The 25,444-nt window shown below is 32.5% G+C and overlaps 5 protein-coding genes and 1 long non-coding RNA gene across 6 annotated transcripts in view; 4 read left to right on the top strand and 2 right to left on the bottom strand.

Annotated features, from left to right (window-relative positions):
• Window positions 1–3,312, bottom strand: part of LOC124447097 (LON peptidase N-terminal domain and RING finger protein 3-like) — an 8,426-nt gene extending 5,114 nt beyond the window's left edge. The window contains exons 1-4 of the mRNA XM_046997995.1: window positions 2,460–3,312; window positions 2,064–2,182; window positions 1,027–1,149; window positions 256–361 (exon numbers count right to left, since the gene is read on the bottom strand). Of these exons, the coding sequence (XP_046853951.1) occupies window positions 256–361; window positions 1,027–1,149; window positions 2,064–2,182; window positions 2,460–3,066 (955 nt within the window). The 5' untranslated portion in view covers window positions 3,067–3,312. The remainder of the gene's footprint in view (window positions 1–255; window positions 362–1,026; window positions 1,150–2,063; window positions 2,183–2,459) is intronic.
• Window positions 1–10,546, top strand: part of LOC124447104 — a 24,047-nt gene extending 13,501 nt beyond the window's left edge. Inside the window, exon 3 of the long non-coding RNA XR_006948607.1 lies at window positions 10,201–10,546. This is a non-coding gene — a long non-coding RNA (uncharacterized LOC124447104). The remainder of the gene's footprint in view (window positions 1–10,200) is intronic.
• LOC124447096 lies at window positions 3,884–8,588 on the top strand. Its single transcript, XM_046997994.1, has 8 exons — window positions 3,884–4,157; window positions 4,498–4,675; window positions 4,749–4,866; window positions 4,976–5,176; window positions 5,288–5,652; window positions 5,991–6,277; window positions 6,666–6,917; window positions 7,271–8,588. The coding sequence occupies exons 1-8, from the start codon at window positions 4,019–4,021 to the stop codon at window positions 8,491–8,493; spliced, it is 2,763 nt and encodes a 920-aa protein (XP_046853950.1). The 5' UTR covers window positions 3,884–4,018; the 3' UTR covers window positions 8,494–8,588.
• Window positions 9,161–10,546, top strand: LOC124447102. Its single transcript, XM_046997999.1, has 2 exons — window positions 9,161–9,388; window positions 9,600–10,546. Exons 1-2 carry the CDS (start codon window positions 9,178–9,180, stop codon window positions 9,995–9,997), a joined length of 609 nt encoding a protein of 202 aa, XP_046853955.1. The 5' UTR covers window positions 9,161–9,177; the 3' UTR covers window positions 9,998–10,546.
• Window positions 9,448–12,788, bottom strand: LOC124447100 (COMM domain-containing protein 5-like). Its single transcript, XM_046997997.1, has 7 exons — window positions 12,392–12,788; window positions 12,074–12,257; window positions 11,941–11,991; window positions 11,712–11,810; window positions 11,471–11,546; window positions 10,540–10,650; window positions 9,448–9,961 (listed from the first exon to the last, which is right to left on the bottom strand). The coding sequence occupies exons 1-6, from the start codon at window positions 12,537–12,539 to the stop codon at window positions 10,549–10,551; spliced, it is 660 nt and encodes a 219-aa protein (XP_046853953.1). The 5' UTR covers window positions 12,540–12,788; the 3' UTR covers window positions 9,448–9,961; window positions 10,540–10,548.
• On the top strand, window positions 12,765–25,444 carry LOC124447095 (type II inositol 3,4-bisphosphate 4-phosphatase-like). Its single transcript, XM_046997993.1, has 35 exons — window positions 12,765–12,997; window positions 13,852–13,916; window positions 14,070–14,157; window positions 15,537–15,630; window positions 15,800–15,863; window positions 16,006–16,053; window positions 16,141–16,201; window positions 16,526–16,644; window positions 16,902–17,018; window positions 17,371–17,450; window positions 17,591–17,642; window positions 17,720–17,755; window positions 17,902–17,948; window positions 18,028–18,075; window positions 18,219–18,293; window positions 18,386–18,443; window positions 19,333–19,435; window positions 19,507–19,632; window positions 19,712–19,805; window positions 19,973–20,010; window positions 20,079–20,133; window positions 20,215–20,275; window positions 20,392–20,485; window positions 20,743–20,795; window positions 20,921–21,002; window positions 21,089–21,192; window positions 21,412–21,480; window positions 21,841–21,964; window positions 22,084–22,151; window positions 22,217–22,263; window positions 22,347–22,487; window positions 22,810–22,907; window positions 23,807–23,919; window positions 24,287–24,441; window positions 24,968–25,444. Exons 1-35 carry the CDS (start codon window positions 12,880–12,882, stop codon window positions 25,101–25,103), a joined length of 2,931 nt encoding a protein of 976 aa, XP_046853949.1. The 5' UTR covers window positions 12,765–12,879; the 3' UTR covers window positions 25,104–25,444.

The following is a 25,444-nucleotide window of genomic DNA, read 5'->3' as shown; positions in this document are numbered from 1 at the left end:
ATAAAATTTCTTCTTCTTTTAAGAAGAAATTTGATATTAAAATCATTCATAAGATGAAAATAAAGCCATAAAGAAACAGTGAATGGCAAATATTTGCTTACTTTGTCAAATCATTTATAGCTTTTGGGGCTTAAATTACACTACAAGGCTGAACAGATTCAATGTAGCCACATAGATACTGCTTTTTATCGTTGACTGATGTGATTTTATGAAAAGACTTCTTGAGACACAGAAAGCTTCAAATAAATTATGTACCTTTGCCATTATTTTCAAGATCAAAATTATAAAGCAACGCAGCCATCTCACTGATCATTTTTCCTCCAACACCATTTTGGATATTTCCAAGGATTTCAATCAAGACCTAAAATGACGATTGACATTTAAAAACTGGCAGCCAAAGTTTAAATTCATTCCGCAAGGAAAGAGAACACTATATCCAATGTAAATGAACGTAATTCATTGCCTGAAAAAAGACGATTTAAATCATGAAGCTTTTGTTTGAAATATACCTCATCGTAAACATAAAGACATTTTGTCTCAGTAACATAACACTGACATAGTAACTTTTATATAAGCTTTGTATTATTTATGTAAGGAAGACAATTATTATTACTGATATGAAAACATTTTGAACAGCTAGCTATGCTGACAACTTTTTGCCATTCATCGATATAAATAAATCGACTTTTTCTCAGCAAATGCTTGAGTGCAGTATAGCAAAGTGGAAAGTTGAATTTTAAAAGAAAACCGTTCAAAAATAATCGATTCGTGCAAAGATTTTGTACTACTGAAAAGTGCAAGAGGGAATCTTACATTACGGAAAATTTAACCGATATAGTCAAGAGAAAAAATGCACAAGAAAAAACATTTTTATACATAATTATCGTGCAATAGACGAACAACACAACGAACAATCTACAAATAATATCCCAATTCCCAATCGTCCAAAAGTCAATATGTGCGCGTGCATGTGAAGTGAAAACGTGAATAATACTTTGTGAAAAAAGAAAAAAAATGCAAATTCACCTTGTAAAGAGCCTGACGCGCCAAATCATTTTCTGGTTCAACAAGAAGAACCCTGATGTAAGCTACAGCTGCTTGCGGATATTTTTTTAGACCAACATTAGCTTGACCTTTTCTGTAAAAACCCTAAATACATGTTAAATAGTAAATCATCAATCAGGCTATTACAGACTTCATAGAGTTAAGAATACTTACATGGACAGTAACAAAGACACCGTAATAGATGTATAAAAAGGTACAAGACATAAAGTTAATTCATTTCTTATCTATAGTACAGGGGGGGTTTCATGAGTTATTTCGTGGAATTAATTCCGTTCACAAACCGTTTCTACTTTATAATTACACGATCAAATGAGTTTAACATATCAAAGCAGAACTTTCCTTTAAGTTCAATAGTTGAGTTGTCCTGCATTGACATGAAGTAAATGAACAGAGTCTCCTTAGTAAGAAATGGAAAGATCCATTTATTCTAAATAGGTTTTCAATGAATTTTTTCTGATATCGCATAATTTTGTTTTTTTCGTGCTGGACATGAGAAGATGTTGCTTATTTCCAATTTCTTTAGTGTTGCAACGCTTGTAATTTCTATCATTTTATGTGGGGTCGGTTGGCTTTTGTTGTAACGACCAATTTCGACTGGTAGTTTATGAGCTTAAATTCGAATTTTAGTTACGGCTTACCAATGTTTAATATTATAAAATTTAGTTGAAGTATTTGTTAAAACCTAAAGACTTTTGAAAACACCTTTAGTTTTCCTTTTCTTTCACCATCTTGTTGATTTTGTTCATTACATGCTCACTTAGACTCAATTAATTTATTTTGGAGCAAAATGTTTCTCGCTTTTTTGGGTGCTATAACACTAAAATCGTCTTCTTTACCAAATAATTGACGGTAAAGACTTTATAATGTATATGTTATGTCATTTATATTGTATTGGGTCAATTAGACTCAGTATTATCAGAGCCATCCATTTGTAATTCTTGCGAATAGAGGACTCTGAGTATCATGGGTAATCCTGTGTTGTGTAAATCAAAGCTCACCTTAATCCAATTTGGTTGAATTTTGCAAGCTTTCTCAGCATAATCAAGTGCAGTTTTATATTCATCTATTGCTGAGTAAACATGTGATAAATTGCCAAGGAGAAAATAGTTCAATGGATCTATTGAAATATTTGAGAAATATTTAATGGAATTGATAAACTATATATCTTAAGTTGGCTTGTGACCAGACCAGACTGGAAACTTTGTAGTGGGTGCAACCTTGAGTGTGCAATTCTGATAAAATAAGGCTTTTATGTATGTACATTTCCAATCTTGAGAGCACAGTTTACAAATTTTCCAGTCAGGTTACCAGGTATGGTGAAAAAAATTTAAGATAAATTTCTTTCTAAATTTTAATGAAACATAAGTTGGTAGAGATAAGTTAGAGATCCTTACCAAGTTCTAATGCTTGGGAATATTTTTTCGAAGCATCTTTATACTTTTTTTCTTTAACAAAATCATTTCCTTCACATCTCAGTTGCATAGCCTTCACCTTGTTTGGAAGATACTTATCAATAATGTTTGTAAGAACAGTGTTTACTGCATTTCCTTCTTTTTGACTCCTACGATTTACATTCGGGGCCGACAAGTACTTTTTATTTTTCAAGCAACATTTACGACAGTATGTTTGACCACAGGGCATTGTAACTGGATAATAATAGATTTCTTTGCAGTTTTCGCAGATCAAATGTTCATCTAACAAACAAGTCTGTTCATTTTCAGCATCATGTTCACCGAGTGTACGCCTTAACGTCGAAGTTAAATTCTCAATGAAAGTCTCCAGAAAAGACGAACACCAATGCTGACTATTAAAAGCGTTAAAAAGGCTTTCAAAGCAGTCTTGCCAAAGATAAAGAGCCATTTGACAAGATGCTTTACCCAGTATCATATTCAAACGACTTGAATGAGTTGAATCCTCATGAAGCAAAGCATCATATATTTCAAACGCTTTTTCATAATTGCCCTCTTTGTAAAATTGCTCTGCAAAAGAGACTCGATTCATTGCGTTAAGTGCAAAGGCAAATTTCACTTATTGTTATCCAAATTTTGAACGACGACTTTGTCAGAACTTATGCAATGTTTTGCATTACATCACCCGACATCCCTCAACTCCACGTGTATTGCTGTCAGTTGTCTCCTGACGAGCGCATCATGTCTCGTGCAATCCTTTGAAAGAATTGTCGCAGCTTGCAGCAACAAGACAAACTTACCAATCGTTGTCGGAGTAGTCACGTTCTTCATATCGTACATAATATAAAATATATAATGATTAATTTTGCTCAGCTGTGAGCTTTTGAGGGTGTGACGAAGGAGGACTTTACGTAAATGTTGTGTAATAATGTTTGTTTTTGTCACGTTTACGTACTTGAGCACCATCTATGCTACTGACCATGCACGAATAAAAATTGTGGGCTCAGATTACTTTTTTCTGGTGTGGGTGGGGTGGGTGTTGAAAAGAGGAACCAACATCGGGGTGAAGTGAACCCGAAGCACCAATTTTGTTCTTTACACGGTGGCAACAAGGAAAGTTAGTAAACAACCTAACGGAAAAGAAAAAATGACACAGTTATGGTAAACATCCCAAAGTTTTCCTTTTTCAACATAAAATTGTGTTTCGAAGTGAGTTAAAGTCAAGCTGTCACGTCCATGATGATGATAGCACATCGTTTAAATGCATAACAAATCATTTTTCCGAGACCATAGGATTATGAGGAAAGAAGAAGCAAAAAGAATTTAAAAAAAAATACACCCACTAACCCCTGCTAGTTGCTACGATGTCTGTAATCATATTTGTGATTTAAGTACCTGAATCAACCTGAATCATAATCAGTCATTCATGCGTAGTATATAATTTTTCATAAAATTATACATATCATACTGCAAGTGAACACAGGGATCTTTTTTTTTAAAAAAATACCATTTTTTTGTCTGTCCGACAGTCAATTAACTCAATCATGAGCGGAATTCGTGTTGTAAATTCTTTGGAAGTTCAAACAGATATCGGAAGATGTTTTATCGACCTTTGTGTTGGTGATATTACAGCTTTGGAAAAACGCGACGAAGTTGATGTACTTGTTGTATCGGCTTTTCCAGGTAAGAATTCTATGGAACTTGAAGAGTTTTTAGTCACACGGGCTTCTCAAATTACACTTATCACAGCGTATGTCGTGTTTGTAGATTTTCTCAATTGTATGAACAATTTGTCATTGCCGACTACTGTATTCACGTTTTACCGACGTTGTACTCAATGTAGAATTTTCCCATTTTTACCGCTTTAATTTCTATATGGCAAAATTAAACGCATATAAAATGCTCGAATAAAATTATACAGAAACTCCGATAAAGCTCCGATATTTTAATTCAAATTTGGATACTTAGTTGCAAATTTATTCAACATTTATTCAATAAATTGTCTTGCGTTGGATATTTTTAGGAGACTATATACCGACTGATACCTCTCTTATTGGCCAGCTTTTTAAAAAGCTAGGTGTTAGTGTGAAAGACTTGTCAAAAGACAAAGAAGAGGACTTACGAAGTCTATACTCTTGCTGGTGGTCTAAACCTCTTCCTAAGCATCTTAGCTTCAAGAAAATACTTTGCTTTGAAAGCGGGTAAATTATTCTTGTCTGTTAACGATTCATTTTCACAGTTCATTGTGTTGCATTACATATGTGTCTATTTTAGAGGACGCTGTGGGTTCACAGTAGGTCAACTTGTTGGTGATGTCTTCAGATGTTTGGTTCCAATTCTTGCAAATAAAGAAGGGAAGGTCATTATGCCTATACTTGCATCAGGCGATCAGGTATTTAAATGGATTTGCTATTGCTTATTTTATTTATGGTTGGTTATTTTATTTGTTTCTAAACAAATTTACTGACCAAGCCACAACCTCTTCTTTTTTATATTTTTAGAAAGCATCTAAAACAAAGATGCTACGACTTCTTTTGAATGCTGCTATCAATTGGATACAAGCTGGTTTACCTTTACGACACTTGAAAATTGTTATATTTTCAAGAGACGTAAAAAACATTAGTGCTTCTGACAAACCATTGTTGGATTTGTTTCAAAATATAAAGAATGATCATGAAGAAAGATTTCATTTCTTTAAAGAGGTATGCTGTGATTTTGAACTATAAAACAAACTTGAGATAGTGCATTTTAAAGATTCCACTTTATTTGAAGTAAAAATCTTAATAAGTAACTAATGAAACATTTATTCTTAGGATGAAACAATTACTTATGAACATGATGTTTACCTTGCGTACAGTGAAGAAGATGTGGAATATGTTGATCATGTGGTCAACAAACTTGAAAAGAGCATGAAAAATATTCGATTATTTTCTGCTGTCCAAGAGCTTAACATCGAAACCTCTTGGCAAACTCAGTTTTATGATGTCATCACCAAATGCAAATGTGTTGTGACTCTAATCACTCCAGGATTTTTGCAGTCAGCACGATGTACTGAGCAATACAATATTGCATTATGTCATAGTCGGAAAATGCAAAAAAATATTTTAATGCCACTTTACATCATCGAGGTTTATTATATGCCAACATACATGAAGATAACGCAGTACATTGATTGCAGGTATTAAAATAACGCTGTTCGTTGATTGTATGTATAGGATAACGCGGTACATTGACTGTTAGCATGAGGATAACGCAGTACATTGATTGCAGGTATTAAAATAACGCTGTTCGTTGATTGTATGTATAGGATAACGCTGTACGTTGACTGTTAGCATGAGGATAACGCTGTATGTTGATTGTATGTATCAGGATAATGTTTTATGTTGATTGTTAACATGAGGATAAGTGTATTTTAAGGTACATTTTGATAACTGTGTAATTAGAAAGTACTACATACAAATACTGCGTAGATACTTTCAGATGTGTTAGTAATGTATAGTATTCCATGTTTTTCAGGAGGGATTTTGAAGAAAACTTGAGTGCTGCATGTATAACAGTCATTGAAAGTCTTTCTTCGAACGTCGTCAAGAAAAGGAACTTTATTGATAGTGATAAAAATATCTCTCAAAAACCATCACAACAAAGTTATGATGTTTTTTTGTCATATTGTCATCTTAATGCTGACTTTGCAACGTCTTTGGTCAAGGAACTACGGCGGGAAAAACCAGATATTAATATTTTTATCGATACTGCAGAACTTAAAGCTGGCGGAGCGTGGCAACTGGTATTGTATGATGCTTTAGGTAGGTAAGGTGTCTGCCCTAAACCTCATAGTAAACCACTCTAGTTTATCTATTTTGCGCATTACACATGACGTCATAACTTGTCTCATTTACTATGCAGCTAGCTGTGTCAAAATACAATGGAATCGATGAGTTTCAAAAATTTATTGTTTACAAAATGATCTTTTTAGACAAAAACGGCCTAAGAACGAAAATGACAACTGTTTTCTCAAATGCCAGCACTGAGTGCCAGTAGCTTCTCATGTACGCTTTTAAATTGCCATATCACGTGACTATTTACCATACCCAATTCACGTGACTATTTACCATACCCATCTCACGTGACTATTTACTGTCAAACTTAAATCCTTTTTGGTAATTTAAATATTTGTTTGATTTCTTTATTTAGAATGCTCAAAGTTTGTCGTTACGTTGATATCAAATGAATATTTAAGTTCAAAAGTTTGTATGGAGGAAATATCCATTGCTATTGCACTTCAACTTCGCAAGAGTTGCAAGGTTTGGCCCATATTGATTGGAAGCCTGGATAAAAACGCGTCGTGGTTAAAGTTCCTTAGTCCTAAAACTTTTCCTCAAGACTTTAAAGAAGACGATTCTCCGATGGCGTTTCTTTCCCGTCAATTTCTGGTTAATTTTTATGGTAAATTTACTTCCTTAAAAATGTGTTAAAGTCTTTTTTATTGTTTATAGTTTAGTAAAAATTTATATATTTTATAATAAGGTTCCGTTTGCGTCAAGCGTCTTATTTCTCAAGTACTAAACCGTTAAGTTAAAACTCTATGTACGATACGTTGTATGTTCAGTTACAAAACTTTAGATGTGATACGTTGTATGTTCAGTTAGAAAACTTTAGATGTGATACGTTGTATGTTCAGTTACAAAACTTTAGATGTGATACGTTGTATGTTCAGTTAGAAAACGTTAGATGTGATTGTATGTGTGCATTGTGCAAATTACACAAAAATTTCTGTTCAATATTTTTTGTTTTTGCAGAAAATGAACAAACAGTCACTTGTAAAGACATTTTTCAGCCGTTTTTTACAAGTTTAGAAGAAGCTCGGATCTTATTCATGGATAAGAAATTTGAGGCACTTGTTGATGGTTCTCTAGACTTTCCTTTAGGTAAACCTGAGGACAATCCAGACGCCCCCCTTCGGGATAATCCAGACGTCCCCTTTGAGGATAATCATGACTCCCCCCTTGAGGATAATATTCCTAAATCATCGACTTTCACACCTAAAGAAGGAGAAGATGGCATTGATGTGTATGTCATTTGCTCACATGAGGATGAAGAATCTTTTTTAGTGTTTCAAGAATTTCTTTCTTTCAAAAAATCGTTCGTTGTGAAGAGCTCAATGATAGAGGACGCTACTAGTCGCCTGATGTATTTAGAAAAAGCTCGGATAATTGTACCACTGTTGTCAAGTAGTTTTTTTCAGTCGTCGGAACTGATCCATGAACTGAATATTGCATGGTGTCGTCAAAGAGTTTGCTCAAAATTATGTTTTGTAGCAATTACTTTAGGGAAATTGCCACAATCTATGACGTATTTTCACCTTTTCCCCTGTTTTTTCAATGCACAAGATGATTGTTGGACGAAAGATCGTGATACATTGGAGCTTGTCAAATGGGAAAAATTGACTCGAATTCATAGAAATTATCAGACTCAACTTAATGTTTTACGTTGCTTATCCACGGCTGCAAGGTGCATTCAGAGCTGGGAGGATGGAGAGTATTGCCCTTTCTTAGGTATACACAATAAGTTATTTAACTATCTACAACTGAGAGAGTGTATTAAAAGATATAAAGAGACTTTATTGAACAGTGTTGAGGTTGATCATGATAAAAATACCGTGGCTCATTCTTCTGATAATGTACATCAGTTGTATCGAGGAAATGATAAAAGTGAGATGCTAAGTGATAAGGAAGAAGTTCCTGTAGAGACATCTGTAATCGAAAACCATCGAGAAAACGATTATCACCACACGCCAAAGTCCGTTGTTTTGACGAGTTCTCTCTCAGAACTGAACGAGAAACAGCCTGATACTCGTGGTAAGCATGATGGAGAGAAACATAGTGAAGAACAGATAAACATTGATGTTCTTTCAAATGACTTAAAGACAGTAAATGATGATGACAGTAATAGCAAAACAAACTCATTAAGCGTTAACTCAAAAAATCATGTGAAAAAATCTAGATCATGTAACGTCGTGTAACGCTGTCCACGTTAGTATTAAATGATCGATGTGCAAGCATAACACAACTATATACGTACATAAACTTTAGTAATTAAACATTTCATTAACTCAAAGTATGTAGTTCTTCCTATGACTGACTCCAACCTTTCAACGTCAGAAATTAACATTGGTTAAAAAAAATTTCTAGGCAATGTAGTGATGTAAGCTCACTGAGAACATTTTCTTCTTAGAACTTTAATATTTTATTGCGTTACGTGCAAAACAAGAAATCGAGCGAGGTTACCAAGTAGTTAAAAGTAGCAAAACGACTACATAAGATGGGGGGTAATCCCCTTACGTTAGCTAATACAAAATTCAATATTTTTGGCACGTTTGGAAAATCAATTTCTACGGTGATAGTGTAAAATTTAGAGGGAATAAAGGGTCAGGTTGGCTACTCCCATCAGATCATGTAAATAAATTGGTCTGTCACTCGCTTTATTTGATTAATAAAAGCAAAAACCAAATCGACTAGAATTAAGTAGGCGTTGAAATACACTTAATTACACAAATTTTTCTTCACAACATATGAGAACTATTTGCAAAGTCATCGCGGTAATCATCACAGTGAATTGGGAAATTTATAAATGGACAATTTTGTAAGATTCTCATTAAAATATGGGCAAATAACACAAAACACACCATGAATCATCATTCTTGGCTATGACTTTCAAGATGGACGATCTTATGGTATTTGAAGTTTGGAAGTATTTCCTATTGATATTGGTCATGACTTTAACAATAAAGTGCTGCGAAGATGGTACGTTTAGTACAGAATTTCTGGGCGATTGTTTACCATGTCCACTAGATCCAGAAAACAATTGCAGTCATGAAGACCCAAGTGATGTCAACTCATGCCTGAAGTCATGTACAGGTAATATAAGTGAAGATTGTTTCATGTACTAATAAAATTCGATCAATAAACGGCTTATATGCGCTGTAGTTTGATGATTAATACATTGCAAAGAACATTTATCAAAATAACATTTACTTTACAAGAGGGACTTCCCCGTAATTATTAACACTTATGTAAGTAAATGAGTAATGAGATTATGCAACTACAGCTACATGAATGTACTTTACAGATTCAATGAAGATGAAGAATGAGGAAATTCATGTAAACGTGACGAAAACTGCACAAAATATCAATAAATCTGACGATGATCAAATAATGAAACCAAACACTACATCATCATTCCCTAATTTCACAACCACAAGTAACTTTACCAAAATTGAGGCAAAACCATCAACAAAGTACTCCACATCGCCAACGAAAAACCCACTTGAAAGAACAGATAATGAAAGTTACATTGGACATCTCCCTAAAGATGCTTTCATGGTGTTAGTAATGGTTCTTGGTCTTGGTTTATTTATTGTCATGGGTATAATACTTCGATGTAGATCAAATCATCAAAAGACTAATCGTTCCACCTGTGCAGGGTATCGCCTTGTATATACAAAAAAACAAAAAGAAACTGTATAGTGTATACCAACACAACAAATTTTATGAACTAATTGTGAATGATCTTCCTTTCTAAGTATTTTATTGGTCAACAGTTTGTCATGTGAGAGTGAAGAAATTAAGCTGTTTCTTATTTTACCCCACAAATAGTTTGATAGTGAAAAAGGGGTGATACGTTATCTACCAATAGATAATGAAAATATAACATTTGTCATAGTGTGAAGATGGTACTTTATGGTGATGTTAGTCAGCCTCTGATTCAACCAAAAAGCAAGCTCATTTTTCAAAAATTTACTGAGTGTTTCTTATATATTTTATTTATATATATTATTTAAAAATCATTATCAGAGAATCAGATTATGAATGTATGAAAGTACCTTATTTATTTTGTTGTGACCTTAGTTTTCTTTTCGACAATTGGTATACATAAATATAAAAAATATTTCTACTGTCTGTTAATAAACCTTATGTATTGTGATTATAATATAATTAGAAAAGTATTTAAATGACAAAATATGTCGTACATTCAATCCAAAAATTTCTGAAAATACATAACGTTATACCTGACAACACTAGTCTTGAATTTTAAGAATATTTCGTTTTTCCAAGTCGTCCATTTCCTTCAGCAAAAATGCAACATCATATTGCAGCTCATTAAAAGTCGACAGTGAAACCTGATAATTTGAAAAGAAATCATTAAAGTTCAGAGAAAATTGACAATATCATATTTTACTAATTCCAACTTGAATATGGTTTCATCCCTGAGGAACAGACCCTAAACCTAAACCTAATTTGTTTCATTGAGTATGTATACACCAATCCTTTTAAAATTGAATCCTCTCCGAGTTTTTTGACTATCCTTGTTTATCTGGACATTTATGATTTCACTAAAACATACACATCATCCAAAAAAGATTCCTGTATCTATCATCAATTCCACTATCTCAATTATGGTCCAATTTTCGCTGTTAATTGTAAATAAAAATTAATCTAATGCTCTCTAATGGTATTAATTCTAACTAAACTGCTCCCTCCAGAACACTCACAAGATTACTTAACTTGATACATTACTATGCTTACACGACTTTGATAAACTTATGCTCACACACATTGACAGACTGACAGCTGCCCTTCACATTCACAATCTAACTTCTTCTGGTATACTGTTTCTTATTGTATTTTCCATAATGGTTTCTTTTGAAATTCAAGTCACAACTTTCCTAAGATTAACATGGAATAAACTTTGTACAAGCTTTTTTATTCAAACATTTCTGTTATTGCTCTCTGTGCCATTTGTCATGCACGTACAGATTTCATTTTCCATATATATCTGTACAATAGCTAGACTAAGGTAGCTAATATCAGATTTTAAATACAGTCTAACATTCCCATGAGCCTTTGGGACTATGACAAGGTGTTTGCTTATAGGTCTCCACTTATGAGCAGTACTAACATATTTGGCAAGGACTAAGTTGTAATTTTAGGGGCATTTACCTCAAAAGATTTAACAGAACCATCGCTTGACTTAACTTCCATTAAAATGGTTGGGACAAGAACTCTATTAAGGGAACTGGATGAAAAAAAATGTGAAGTTTTATAAATGGTCAAGACTAAACAAGAGAAGATTGAAGTGAATCTTTGAATAATATTTGTTGTAACTAAATGATTATTCAAATACATTATTATGACAATCAAATTCCTACATTTATTTTAAGACATTATAAATAACACAAACCTGGTTGATATGGTAACATCGACTCTCCATTTAAGTGATTCTAAGGATGGTAGACTTGTCTTGCTTTTTAAAACAGGCATTCTTTCTAGCTTTGTTTGGCTATTTTTTATTAATAAAACAATCAAAATGATGCATCATAAGAAAAGGCTTCAAATAAGTGAAAGTGATTACAATAAAACATCAGGTCATTATTGTACTATGACTATTTTTATAATTATATATGTTATACCTTTTTGCAAAAACAATTTTTATGATCTCATTCACAAAATTTTCAGGAATTCTAAAGGAAGTAAAATTAAAATAAACTGATGTTATTTCATCATTTTGAAGAATGATTAATTGAGGAACATAATGCAACAAACTTGTAAGACAACAATTCTCCTTTAAGCAAATCCAGTTTTACAGATGTTAAACTTTGTCTTTTAGTAGCCTTTAGTATAGTGTATATTCCCGAAAACACCTCAAAAATTGATTCATCTGAAAGCTCTGTTTCTTTCATATCATCAAGAAAGTTAGAATTGACATTATCCAGAGAATCACTAACCACTACATAAAAAGGAAGATGGTTATCAGAAATGAACACACTCAAAATAAAGTATGGGTCTGCAGCTTTTCTTCAGTCATGTATGGACAGGTCTGATTAGACTAATCTTAAATTAACTTTTGATAAGGTTTCTTACGTTGAAGTAACTTTGTAAACGTCTCCGTCTTTATTTTAGCAACATGTGTAACCATTTTCTTAACCTCTTTTGGAATCTTTGAGCCATGAAAAAGAATGCTATCACCTTGAAATGTATTGTTGTAATTAGCCGTCTTTGAAGAAGCCATCTTTCTCTGCTCCAACCAGATGTAATATTAACACTCTAATACTTTATGTATTTAAAAAAATTTCAGTTACATGTAACGTTTTGAGCACAGTTTTTAAAATTAAAATTGATAAATAAAAGAAAGATAAACCATATATTTTAGATGACCGTATCTGGACATCCCATTCTGATAAAACGCTTTCTGAAAAAAAAACTAATTTAATAATCATATGCGTTTGATCGAATAATTCACTTCCTGATTCAACAGTTTGTTGTTATGGGTGTCGGGTGACCTTCATAAGAATACTTTTATGTTTATTCTTTATTACCACAGCAATTATTTGAAATAATGTACTTATGAAATGAGATTTAATCAGAAAGAATTGGCATTCCTTGCTCTTCAACCTGCCGAAACATTTGATCTTGAAGGGTCACTATGGCTGAAAGAAAAAGAAGGATATTTTTGGCAACGCAATGAATGTGAGTTTTACTCAAAATAATGACAAATAGATTGGTGAATTAAGATATTCAGAGGAATTATGACACGTTAACAAGTTTACAAAATGATGATCGAGTTATATGTAAATCAAGCATTATTTTGTATTAAAAGATAATCGTCATATGAATCGATGCAACATTTAATAGTGATTTCTAACTAACCTATCATGTGTTTGTTTTTTTTTTTTTTGCAACCTAATTACAAGTTTATGAAACATAAATATGTTAATATTTTGTTCTATTATATTTAGTCCGATAATTTGTTGTGAAATTGCATCACTCGTGGCTTTATAAAAATATGTTTTTGAAAATTTTTGAAATTTTCGAAACAGTTGAGTCAGATGATACAATTTTACCCTAAAGCATCATTCAAATCTTGGCTTGTTTGCCATTTTATACATGCCTAAAGCCCTTGTGTTTCTTGCAATGGTGATTATACTTTTCTTACCATTTGAGGCCAGTGGCATTGCCAACTGTAGAAGTGATTGAGAGAGGGGGGGGGTTAATATTCATTTATGCATGTTACAAACTCTAAAAAACAATTTATTTCTATTTTCATGGGGCAAAACATGCATATTTTAATATCAACCCCCAAATAATAAAGCTGGCGAAACCACTGTTTGAGGCTTTATCATACCTTGTAGCATCACCTAAATCAATGATTCATACATCTGATTCAGTAAATAGTCATGTCAAACCACATAAAATCTTATAATTGTTTAAGATTGCATTCTCTTCCTTGCTCATGTTTGTACTCTGTGTATGATAGAGCATGATTTTATGCCTTGCATATGATAGCTAGATGTGTTTTTTCAAAACTGTGTGTCATTTAATAGCCTACACAGAAAGATGGTGTCGACTAAAGGGGAACTTGTTGTTTTACTGTAAAACTAATGAAAAGGTAAAATATATGGCATTTGAATTATGTGAGTTTTCTGGCCATTAATAAGCTGAATGTTTTTTTGAAATAAGAGTTAACAAAATCCATCCATCAAACTTTTGATCTGTAAGCATGACACTTGTAAACGTGTGTAATTGAACCTTTAATTTACAGTTATCAGAACCAGCTGGTTTGTTGGTTTTGGAACGCTGCCACATTACAAAAGATGCGTCTTCAAGCAGGAAACATGCCTTCATTCTTGGTAAAATAATTCCTTTCACACTTTGCCTCATTGTATTAAACTACTTTTTGTGGGTACGAAGCTGCAGCGCGCTTGAACTTTATTAAGACAGGAACTAGCAGCTCTCACTCCCAGTGGCACCCTGTGTTGAGAGCCCCCCCCCCCAGTAATATTGTTCCTCCTGTTGTAATCTGTTACTTATGTAAATATAATTGTTATCCTAGTTACGGAGCACCCGATATTTGCGTGAAAATAGACTAAAGAACCAAACTACATTATTCTAATTACTAATAACGTACTTGTGAATTTTCCGTTTCGTGAAAAAAGATTGAGGGGAATAGCGTTCAAGGAAGTGATTTTTCGTTATATTTTACTTCATATTGTGCGAATTTTATGTAATGATATTGTTCCTCCTTTGTTAATCTGATAACGTGTCCTACTAAAGAAGTTTGAAACGTTAAAGCTATTTATTACTGTGTGAAGATGTCTTGACTGAAAACGAAACATAACAATAAAATCTATTATTATAATATATTAATCCTAACGCGGTTTTATTATGCACATGAAAAACATGTGACTTGGACGAGATTTGAACTCGCACCTTCGGGATACTAGTCCGCCGCTCTACCTGTTGAGCTACGATTGGAGACGAGTCAAATCTCTTTTAAACTGCGTATGGACGAGACATTCTCGCCACTATAGCAGTTTACTGGATGGCACCGTGTTAAGGATTAATATATTCTATGTTCTCTGATGATGGCTTTGAAATCTATTATTATAATTTGCCACTTTTGTTCTGCATTGATGGCTAATGGTCGTCATCAGACTTCGATTTCCGCTCGGCGCGTCTCTTTCTATTGTCTGTTCAATATTGCGTTCAATTTATCAGTGAAATATGTATCTTTTACTCTTCACAAAACGCTTAAAAGCTTGCATTGTAAAAGGTATAATTTTTATAAAAAAATGGTTTTCCTTCAAAATGGCAAGGAATTTATCGTTAAAATTTGTGAGATAACCGAGTTCTTGAGAACGTCGCAACTATTTAGTTGTAGATTTGTCGTATCAAGCTCACCATCACCCTTTGTATTTAAAGGCACGTTAGAAAAAGGATGCAATTTATGTTAAAGCAAACATATATATATAAGTCTAGATAATAACTGAGCCCTTGAGCAGTGAGCACAGAGAAAATTTTTCCAAAAAGCAAAGTGTGAAAAAAAAGAATTATAGTTTTATTTTTGTGGCATTTTGACATAAAATTGTAATTATTATTGTTTTATTCGGCTTGTTTTCTTACGTAACTTTTTATCTTATTACTGTGTAAAGCAAGGCTACGCACATGTACGCAATGCGTGCTTATTTTTTTGACCTAGAAGCTCTTTAAAGTGTGCAATCATTTTCAGCCTTTGATCGACAAGACGAAAGCCAACACTACCATTTTGCAGCTAATAGCGAGGCTGAATACAATGATTGGACGACACGTATTGTTGGTGCAAGGTGAGTTTCATTCGTAATGTTACAAATTGATGACATAAAACCCAAACTATTTGCTTTTGCTATGATAAAAACCCCACTGTTTCTCCCGGCGATTCTGGATATGGTCATTACACTGATAGAAGTTTAGAGAATAGCTTTTCATTTAATATATTGTTTGTTTTACTTAAAGTTATGAAAAACTGAAAGAAAAACTGCAGAAACTCTGTGAGCAAATAACAGAAATTACTGGCAAGGTAGTTTGCTATAAAATTTTTTCATTATTAGTACAAATGGGATTGATTTAAAATGTCTAAAGGTTTTTGTGATTTCATTAGAGAAATTTTTTAATTTGGATTTTGGAGTATGAACTTATTTAATCTTTTTAATGATTCTTAGCATCCTTTACCTCAAAATCACCCACATCGTAACGATTCGTTTATAATGGTAGGGTTTTTTTTAGCTGCTTTTTTCATGTTTGCATCTAGGTAATATTTATTTTTTCTATTTGACAAACCTTTTGAATTATTTTAGTCTGCTTTACCATCCGTTATTCCCGTCCAAGAAGATTCACCTTTTTTGGAAATAAGCATTGGTAAACACGTGATAAACATTTACATGGCAATGTCAGACACACGCAGATGTCTTTAGATTTGCTCTATTAATTCATATAAAAATACCAATGGTTGATTCATTATTGTACCTTCTAAGAGGACTTACGTCACACCCAATAATTTTTTCACAATATGTTTGCCCTTGATAGTAATTTAAGCCGTGTAATTGTTGTGAAAAAGCTATTGATGAAGAACTAGTTAAAATTTTATGTTTTATGAATTTTCATAGACAATAGACAATATATGCTTAATCGTTTATTTTCAATTTTTACCCTTGTTGAAATTTTACATCTTATTGTGTACAGGCTGTAATAGTTTGAAACAAAGTATAGAAAACAGAGATCCGAATGCTGTAGTTCATGTGAGCACAATGACGCCACCTGGAGCAAAGTGGACACGACTTACACAAACTGAAATAATTGAGGTACTCTACTGGCCGACTTAGGATAAATTTCTTGTATTTGTTTGGGTTTTTTTGTAACTAAGTTAGGCATCAAAACCCACACTGTTAAATGCACGAATAAAACTGCAGATTTATTAAACTTACGATAATTTCAGTTCAATATCAAAAATTCATATCATCTTTTTTAGAAAGTTCCAATCATTAGCTACAAGCATGAAACAACAAGCTGTTTCTTAAATCAGTTTTTTAAAAGTATTTTTATTCGTGGAATATTCTAGAAAACAACTGATCCATGTTTTTTGACAACCGTAAGTGTGCCGTCTGGTCCCAACTTTAGTGAAGTAACAAGATTAAAGTTTGCAGTATTTGATGTTCGAGATCGTGTTAAAGAAGAGGTATTTATCATCTAAAGTGCTTTTGTAGTCCAACTTCTTCCCTCTTTAGGTTGTAAAATAGAAGATAAAAGTGTGAATAGTCAGGGACATGTCTACATTGATTTTATGTTATCATCAGTGTCGTGGATCATAGATGACGACGACTTCTTTAAATGAATTTTATAAATTTACAATGAAACTCATCCAATGATGGAGATTTGTGTGACGTACTAAATTTAATGTTTAAATTATTATATCAGATGCTTGTTTTCTTTGTGTTTATCAATCTAACTGATGTTGTTATATTTTTGTTTTCTTCGCGATAAAACGAGAATGGACTTATTAAAACAACAACTATTCGCTTACAATTTAGATGACTCATTTGGGTCAGGCTGTTTGTACAATAAAAGATGTTCTCAGCTCGTCTAATCAGAAAATTCAACTATCTTTGACGTATGTAACCATAAAATGCGTCGCTTCTTTCGTCAAATATATTTCTATAAAAATATAAATCAATTTATCTATCAGCAATACTTTTTTTATTTTTGCGTGTTTCGTTTGTAAAAACAATATAATCTTCTGATCTTATTTAGTGGTTTGGATTCTCCTACACCGTCGGGAACTATAACATTACTGGGATGGAAGGTTACAATGTTTGATTTGGGAAAAAGTATTTATTTTTCCTTTGAAATTGCAATCATTAAAATTGTTCTTGCTTCTAGATGGGAACATCGACTAATGATAAGTCAGCAGCATTGGTAAGTTTGGCAATAGCCAAATGCTATTGTTTTTTGAAAAGTCAGTGGTCGATCATGTAGGATAGATCCAGATTATTATATTATGTATCTATTGTTCTGTACTTCAAATGTTGATGATAAAGCTTAAAACGCAATAATATTTTTAGTCTTGCAATAATGACAAATTGAAATCAAGACCTAGCACAACTAACCGGTATAGTTTTTCATTAAATGGGCAGTTGCTGTAGCTGATAATTTTTGGTTCATAGCATTTTCATTTGTGGAATTTTTAGACCAAAACTGGATAGCGTTTTGCAAAGAGCATTTACTATTCCCACAAGGTTAGAGTTTTCTATACCTATATATAAGATCAGTGAACGACTCTTACTTTTGTACTAACTCGCTAATTCTTTACTAACATATAAATATTTGAAATCTCCACATTTGGTATTGCACATTGTAATATTTATTGCATTGTATATAGTAAAGATACAAGTGTGATAGTTATGGATATCATGGGTGAAAGTTACCTTACATTCACTGTACCTCAACAAATGTTGTAAGTTTTGACAAAATTGATGTTAAATCCAAAAATAATCATATGCTGCACATGAAACTAATATTTTCACAAACGCTTTTTTTTGTTGTTAGGAAGATTTTTATTACCGAAGAAAAACAAAAAATTTTAGATTTAAATAACCTCGGCAATGTAAGTAATGCCGTTCTTATACGAACTTTTCGATGTTAACTCTGAACATTGGCTTTATTGGCCAGAGAAACTTGCGCCAGAAACTGTACTTGCTTCATTAACTCGTGCCTCGAACCTTCACTTACTATATAAACTCGTGCCAAGGACCTTCACTTACTACATAAACTCGTGCTTAGGACCTTCAATTATTACACTAACTCGTGCCTAGGACCTTCACTAACTACATTAGCTCGTACCTAGGACCTTCAATTACCATACATAAACTCGTGCTATAACATGTACTTGCTACATTAACTCGTGCTATAACATGTACTTGCTACATAAACTCGTGCTATAACATGTACTTGCTACATAAACTCGTGCTATAACATGTACTTACTACATAAACTCGTGCTATAACATGTACTTGCTACATAAACTCGTGCTATAACATGTACTTGCTACATAAACTCGTGCTATAACATGTACTTGCTACATAAACTCGTGCTATAACATGTACTTGCTACATAAACTCGTGCTATAACATGTACTTACTACATAAACTCGTGCTATAACATGTACTTGCTATATAAACTCGTGCTATAACATGTACTTGCTACATTAACTCGTGGCCAAAAGCTTTACATGACTCTTAGTTAGCCTTTCATGAAATCATCGCTTTTCAGTCGTTGTATATAATAAAATTCATTGACTAGGATTTTATTCACTCACTTGATGTTAATGAGTTGCGCAATGGAATTATTTAATGAATCAAACCGTTGGACTACTTATGTGAGATCGTTGTTAACATTTATTTATCAGAACATCGACTCTATCATTCAAACGACGGTTATTAATAAATCTTTGCATGCTGTCTTCATTGCTCTTTTTAATGGTTTTTTATTGACAGTTGATGCCTGAATGGGACAATGTTCGTCAAGAAATTCTTGATGATCATTTCAACTTGGTCAGTAAATACACTGATCGCTATCGTCATCTGAATAGTTTAAGAGGTATATAGACAGTCATTTATTTTATACACGCAACATTGCATTGATTTTTTAGTCTTTTATTTCATTCATAGAGCGTCAAGACAATGTGTCGTCAAGGGGGAATTTCAAACCAAGTCGTTTAAAAACAGATAAAACGTTAGCTTTTGTTACCACAAACTTACATTTACAAAGACTGAAAGTAATCGATGGAACTAATGGTAAGAGATAACAAATTATATGTGAAGACGCCTTGCTTTCTCGGTACAAATGAAATTGTTTTATAATTCTTTATGATAGAGCAAGTTTATGATGTTGTTACTTTTGGAGCACCTTCAGCTCATTCAATGAAATTCGGTAAAGGAGGATTGCGAAAACTGTTGGGAACACCAAGGTATGTGTACTGCTCCACCATTTGCCTGAGAACTAGTTCCTGGGAGATTTAATCCACTCTCGCTTTCTGAGTGCGAGCTGGATGTTGTATTGATGTTGTAGAATAGCAAATCTCAATGCAATTTAACTTTAATTTCAAGCAAGAGTATATTATTTTTCTTTGTATAGTACAAGTGACAGACTAGTGAGAGCACGAAACATGAAAGGTATGTTCAAATACTTTATGTAGTTGTTCAACTACGAACATTCACAGTTACACAACTCTTTATTTTAGGGGATTTAGATATGTTACATCACACTATTCAAAGTCTTTGCGAAGAAATGAAAAGGTAGAACATTTATGACATAAATATTGTGTGGGAATCAGATGCATTTTTAAATTCAACGATTCTTTTATTATTTACTTTCAGAGCGCTGTTAAACAAAGACTTGAAATACATGGATGAAATATCAAAGAAAATAAAGGAGAAGGTCTTTTCTTGTGTTTTCCTTGTAACTTTTCTTGTTTCTCCTTATGTACACTGTTATCTAATCACATACGAAGACATTTACTCCTCGCATCATTTTGTAATGTTGACTATTTTTAGGCGGAGAATTTGATGAATTTCCGAGAAATGACTTTCATTGTCGAATCCCTAACGCGTTTGAGTACCTCACGACCTTCATTTGAGGATAGAACAGGTTCATTCATGTACTTTTGTGTATGTATATGTATATGTAGATATACATGTATTGCTAAACTTCAAAAGATCGTATATTGTATAAATGGAAAAACTTTTCATGATTTTTATTTCGTGCACTAACAGTAAAGGTAAACGTGTTGACGTGTTTTAGTACAAACAATTTACTCTCAAGTTCCTCAACGAACTATTATTGTTAGAACTTCATACTCTGTTTAAGCAATTTTTCAATTAATCGTGTTTTTTTTACCAATGAAGGATCATTTAGTTCGTCTGCCGAGTCTGACAAGAATGAAAATCCTGAATGCAAGGTATTATAAGGTTTTAACCAATAAGGATAAGTTTAATCGTATATATACAATCACTGAAGGATACAGAGGTGCTTGGCAGATTTTAATGTTTGAACTTGTAATCATTTTAAAATTTTTTTCTTTAGGTTTTAGTTGATACAATTCGCAACTCGTCAAATCACATGCTAGTATTGATTGCTGACTCAGGCGAAGCGCAACCTTCAGAAGGTCAGTGGTTTTTTCTGGTTTTCAACGATTGTATTATTTTAAATTTACCAGTGTGCTGATGTGGAAGTATTAAATATTTTTTACAGTTCGGCATTTATCGTCTATAAAGAACTTAGTTTCTGATATATCTCGAGCTGTTGAATCTCTTATCAAAGAATTCAAATTAGGACTGAATTTTGTATTACTTCAGGTAAAGTTTTATTTTTGTTTGTTTTCTATCTTTTAATGCTCAAGCTTCATTGAATCCAAAAGTTTTAACTTAATCTGTAGTGTTATGCTTATCCTAACAATCACATCTCCTTATCCTAACTGTCATATCTAAAAAAAGACTTATAACCACCTCGCAAAGTTAAAACTCCGTCAACCTTTTATTTAAAGTATAATTTCAAGACTTTGCATTTTTATTTAGGAAGAATCCCGTTCTCCTCAAACTATGAAAAATCTACGACAACGACGTGATATTTGCTTATCACAAGCTGTAAGTATAATTACACATCAACAGAAATGCCGCCGCCATGTTTGAAGCTGAAAATGAAGTTAGTTTTTCTTCACAAGTTTTTAGAAATTCAATATTATTTTAAAAATTAACGACAATATACAAAAACTACAGCAGCACAAGATGCCATTATGGATTTTACTCAACGAGTTATGGTAATTGAGCCACAACTCCGATACCCATGAGCATTTGCATGGTTCAAAATGGTCTCTAAAAACAATAGAAATGTAGAGTTGTACTTCACTTACATTATTATAACTTTTCACTACCACAATCGGTTAAATATTACGATGTTTTTACTAAAGATAAATTTTCATTTGTACTCATCAAAAACTTTTTAAGGTTACTGCACTTATTTGTGGTTTTGAAGCGAAAGTCTATACATGTTTGTTCAACACAACCTTTATGAAACAGCTTTGTCAAATCGGCGTACTTGCAGAGTTTGAATGTCTTCTCAGTACATATGGTTCGTTGTATTTACTTTTAAATATTTGTTGTAAATTAAAATGTGGAAATTCATTTACCGACATATGGCATCGGTAAAACTTTAAAAAACAAAAGCTTGAGAGAATTATTTTCATGCAGGGGATGAAATGGGGATGTTAGAGGATATGTCAACTGCAATACGAGATCTTTCGTCAGTCAAATTTAGGGTAAATGATTTTTTCTGAATTGATAATGAATTTAAAGTGTTAAATTACGAAATTCGCATGTTTAGTTTGCAAGATCCGACGATGATAACATTCCTTATGTTACTGGAACTAGGTATTTTATATACTAGCAATTCATGACAAAAACAAATCATGTCTTATTACTCATTTTCATATCGCTTTTACTTCACAATCTAGAACAAATATTCAAGTTACAATTCTGCTTCCTACCGAGTATTTTTGCCATTTACCAGAACAATTACAAGAAGGTCAACAAGTTCGAGTTTATTCAGTTCTCTTTTGTCAAGGAATCAATGAACATGCAACTTTGGCAGAAAGGTTTTGTTTTGTTGTTTTCAAATAAATTAATTATAAATAATAGAGAAGGTTAAAAGATTAATATTTCTGACATCAGCATATTAGGATTTCCAAATCATAAATCTTATACATGAATATATTCCGTTATTGTAAACTTCTGATCACTTTCATAACAAATGAAGCAAAACTGCAAAATCATTTCATAAATTGCTGTAAAAAACATTTACAAGTGATTTTTGGAACTTTTTCAAACTTTAAACCGTGTTTTGACATTAATAAAAGTGAATATTCGATTTATGTCATGAAATTATATTATTTATCGATAATTGTTGTTATTATAAAGGTTTGGAGATACTTCATTACAAGAAACAATCAACGAAGAAAATTTCAGTGTGACAAATTTTTACTATCAACAATTTCGAGAACATTTTCCCGATGAAGGTAGACAAGTTTTTAAAAACACAATTATCGCCTCAAATATTTGCTTTTGTAGATTAGCAAGTAACGAATGAAAGAGTTTTGTTATTAGCAGGGTGTGAGGGTGTGTGTGTGAAAAAGACAAGTCTTTATTAGAAATTAGCCAATTGTTAAAATTCCAATGTCTGATTACAAAGCTAAGTTCAATGGTGCATTATAGTGTAGATTTTGTTGGTAGAAGTAATATTAAATTCCCAAGTATTGAAAAGTTTGTGCGATGGGACATTAACACTGTGACAACTGAATAATTTTTAAAGATCTCTTTTATACAACCTTCGGCTATAATGGTTGTACAATGATGAAATGTTAGTTTCAAAAATAGTGTCTATCTCAGAGCCGCAAATATTTGGAACGCTCTTCCATGTTTTCAGTCGGTATCTTTCATAACCTGTACATGTTTGTAAATGTAGATCGTCCAGGTTGGTATAGTCCTGAGAAGGACTGTTTTTGTTGTTGTTGACTGACGTTTCGACAACCTATGTACACACAATACAATGGCGTAAGAACCAGATAACAAATACGGCTAACCTGACGTATTCTTCTCATTTGACTCTGAAGATGACTACCGCTAAGGTTGTCGAAACGTCAGTCAACAACAACAAAAACAGTCCTTCTCAGTACTATACCAACCTGGACGATCAACATTTACAAACATGTAACGATACTCCCGGGTTCAAACCATTTACTTTATTTCATAACCTATGTTATTTATTTTTAATGATTGTAACAGTCCACTTATTTGAGGTTTATCATGTTTTGTGAGTTGAGGAAGCTATTGATTAAGTTGCTTATAGGTATTACTTTTGTCTGTATATTTTGTTCATGAAATGCCGTTATCTTATTGTTCCTTATATATTTTATAGCAAACGCATCAAATTCTTCTGAGCCAGTCTTGAACACACTTGTAGAACATCTTAAATCAAATATTGCAGCTAAAAAAAGTAAAAATGTCGAGATCTTGTTTTTAGCACAAGAGGTAAAAATTTCGCATAGATTATTTGAAATCAACATAATTCATCAGCTGAAGGAAGATCAATTATATTTCATTTGTAAACACGTGTATAATTATCATAATTATCATAACTTATTACGACAATTAACTTGCAATAATTTTTTCAACAAACATGGACTTTATGTTGTACTAAATTACACTAAAAACTCTATGGCTGTTTTTTATATTTATTAGTTTTTAAAATCCAGTTAAGTAAATTAATACCAATCCAGTTATAATTTTAGTCCAAAACAAATTTTTCATCCACAAACACACTTATTGAAAACCATGAAAGACGCCGACTCTTCTTCAGTTTGAAATATTTTCAATATACAAACAAAAAACTTTTTAGATTTGTTGGCGAATGAATGGCATTCGTTTTACAAGCTGTAAAAGTGCAAAAGACAGAACGTCCATGTCGATTACTTTGGAACAGTGTTTAATATTAAAACGCAAATATCGTCTTGCACTTGACATTTTCAACCGAGCCATTGATGCGATGAGAAGGTATAAAATAGATACCTATATCCTCACTTTATCGTTGACTTTTATGACAAAAATAATCATTTTTTTGGTGGTCAAATTTCACGATAGTAATTGGTATCTTATATGCATTGTCAAGGTCTTGGACAAGCTCGTGGTGTCGAGCGTCTTAATTAGTTGAATAAAAACAATGATTAGGTTATGTCTGTTAAAACTTCCTATTTTAGAAAATATCAGTTCTGCTAAAAATATAATTTCCCAACGTATAACTTTCAATGAGACCATGGATCAAAGATTTTATCAATAAGAACATTTCGTCTTTAAATTTAGACATCATCAGATTCAAATGTATGTTGGTTTAACCCTCCAACCTGCGTCCCATAATTTTTTCCCAGCATGATTACTAAATATAGCATGGCATTTTAAATGTTTTTTCGTTGCTCAACAACAGGGGTTAATCACTGTTAAAGGGGGAGAATTTTCAAATCATCCACTTTAACATAAAATTTTTTAGCTAAAAGAAATTCATGCTATTATTTGCTGTATTTAGTGAAGGTACACGACGTGAAAACTGTTTTAAAAACGCTGGTGTGCGACGCTATGCGTTCAATTATTGGCAGATGATGGCACTCCCTCGTTTATACAGACCTCCTGATGGTACTTATGGAAAAAATATTCAAACATAATGAACAATTTAAGACAGAATTATTAATAGAGGAAGACGATTCTTATATGGAATTAATGGAATTAAATAATTATGAACTTAAGTAATCAATAAATACTTAAGCTAAAGCCAGGTTAAATAATTTGAGGTTAAAAATTGCACAAATTGTGACGTAGATTTTACAATAAAATATAGCTATGCTGTTTTTGCTTTGTTGAACTAGTTTATAAAATGTTTGTGAAATATTTTCAATTGAAATTTGTAGAAAAAGACTATAAATTATTTAGTCATTGTAATGGAATGTAATAATGTGGCAATTAAAGTCCAATTTTTGCAATGGCATTCACTAATGTCGCAATTAAA

The sequence above is a fragment of the Xenia sp. Carnegie-2017 genome, unplaced genomic scaffold, assembly GCF_021976095.1.
Source record: "Xenia sp. Carnegie-2017 unplaced genomic scaffold, XeniaSp_v1 HiC_scaffold_22, whole genome shotgun sequence".
Classification (NCBI taxonomy): Eukaryota; Metazoa; Cnidaria; class Anthozoa; order Malacalcyonacea; family Xeniidae; genus Xenia; species Xenia sp. Carnegie-2017.
Note: the sequence above shows the minus strand (reverse complement) of the source record. Positions and strands in the feature narration are given on the sequence as shown.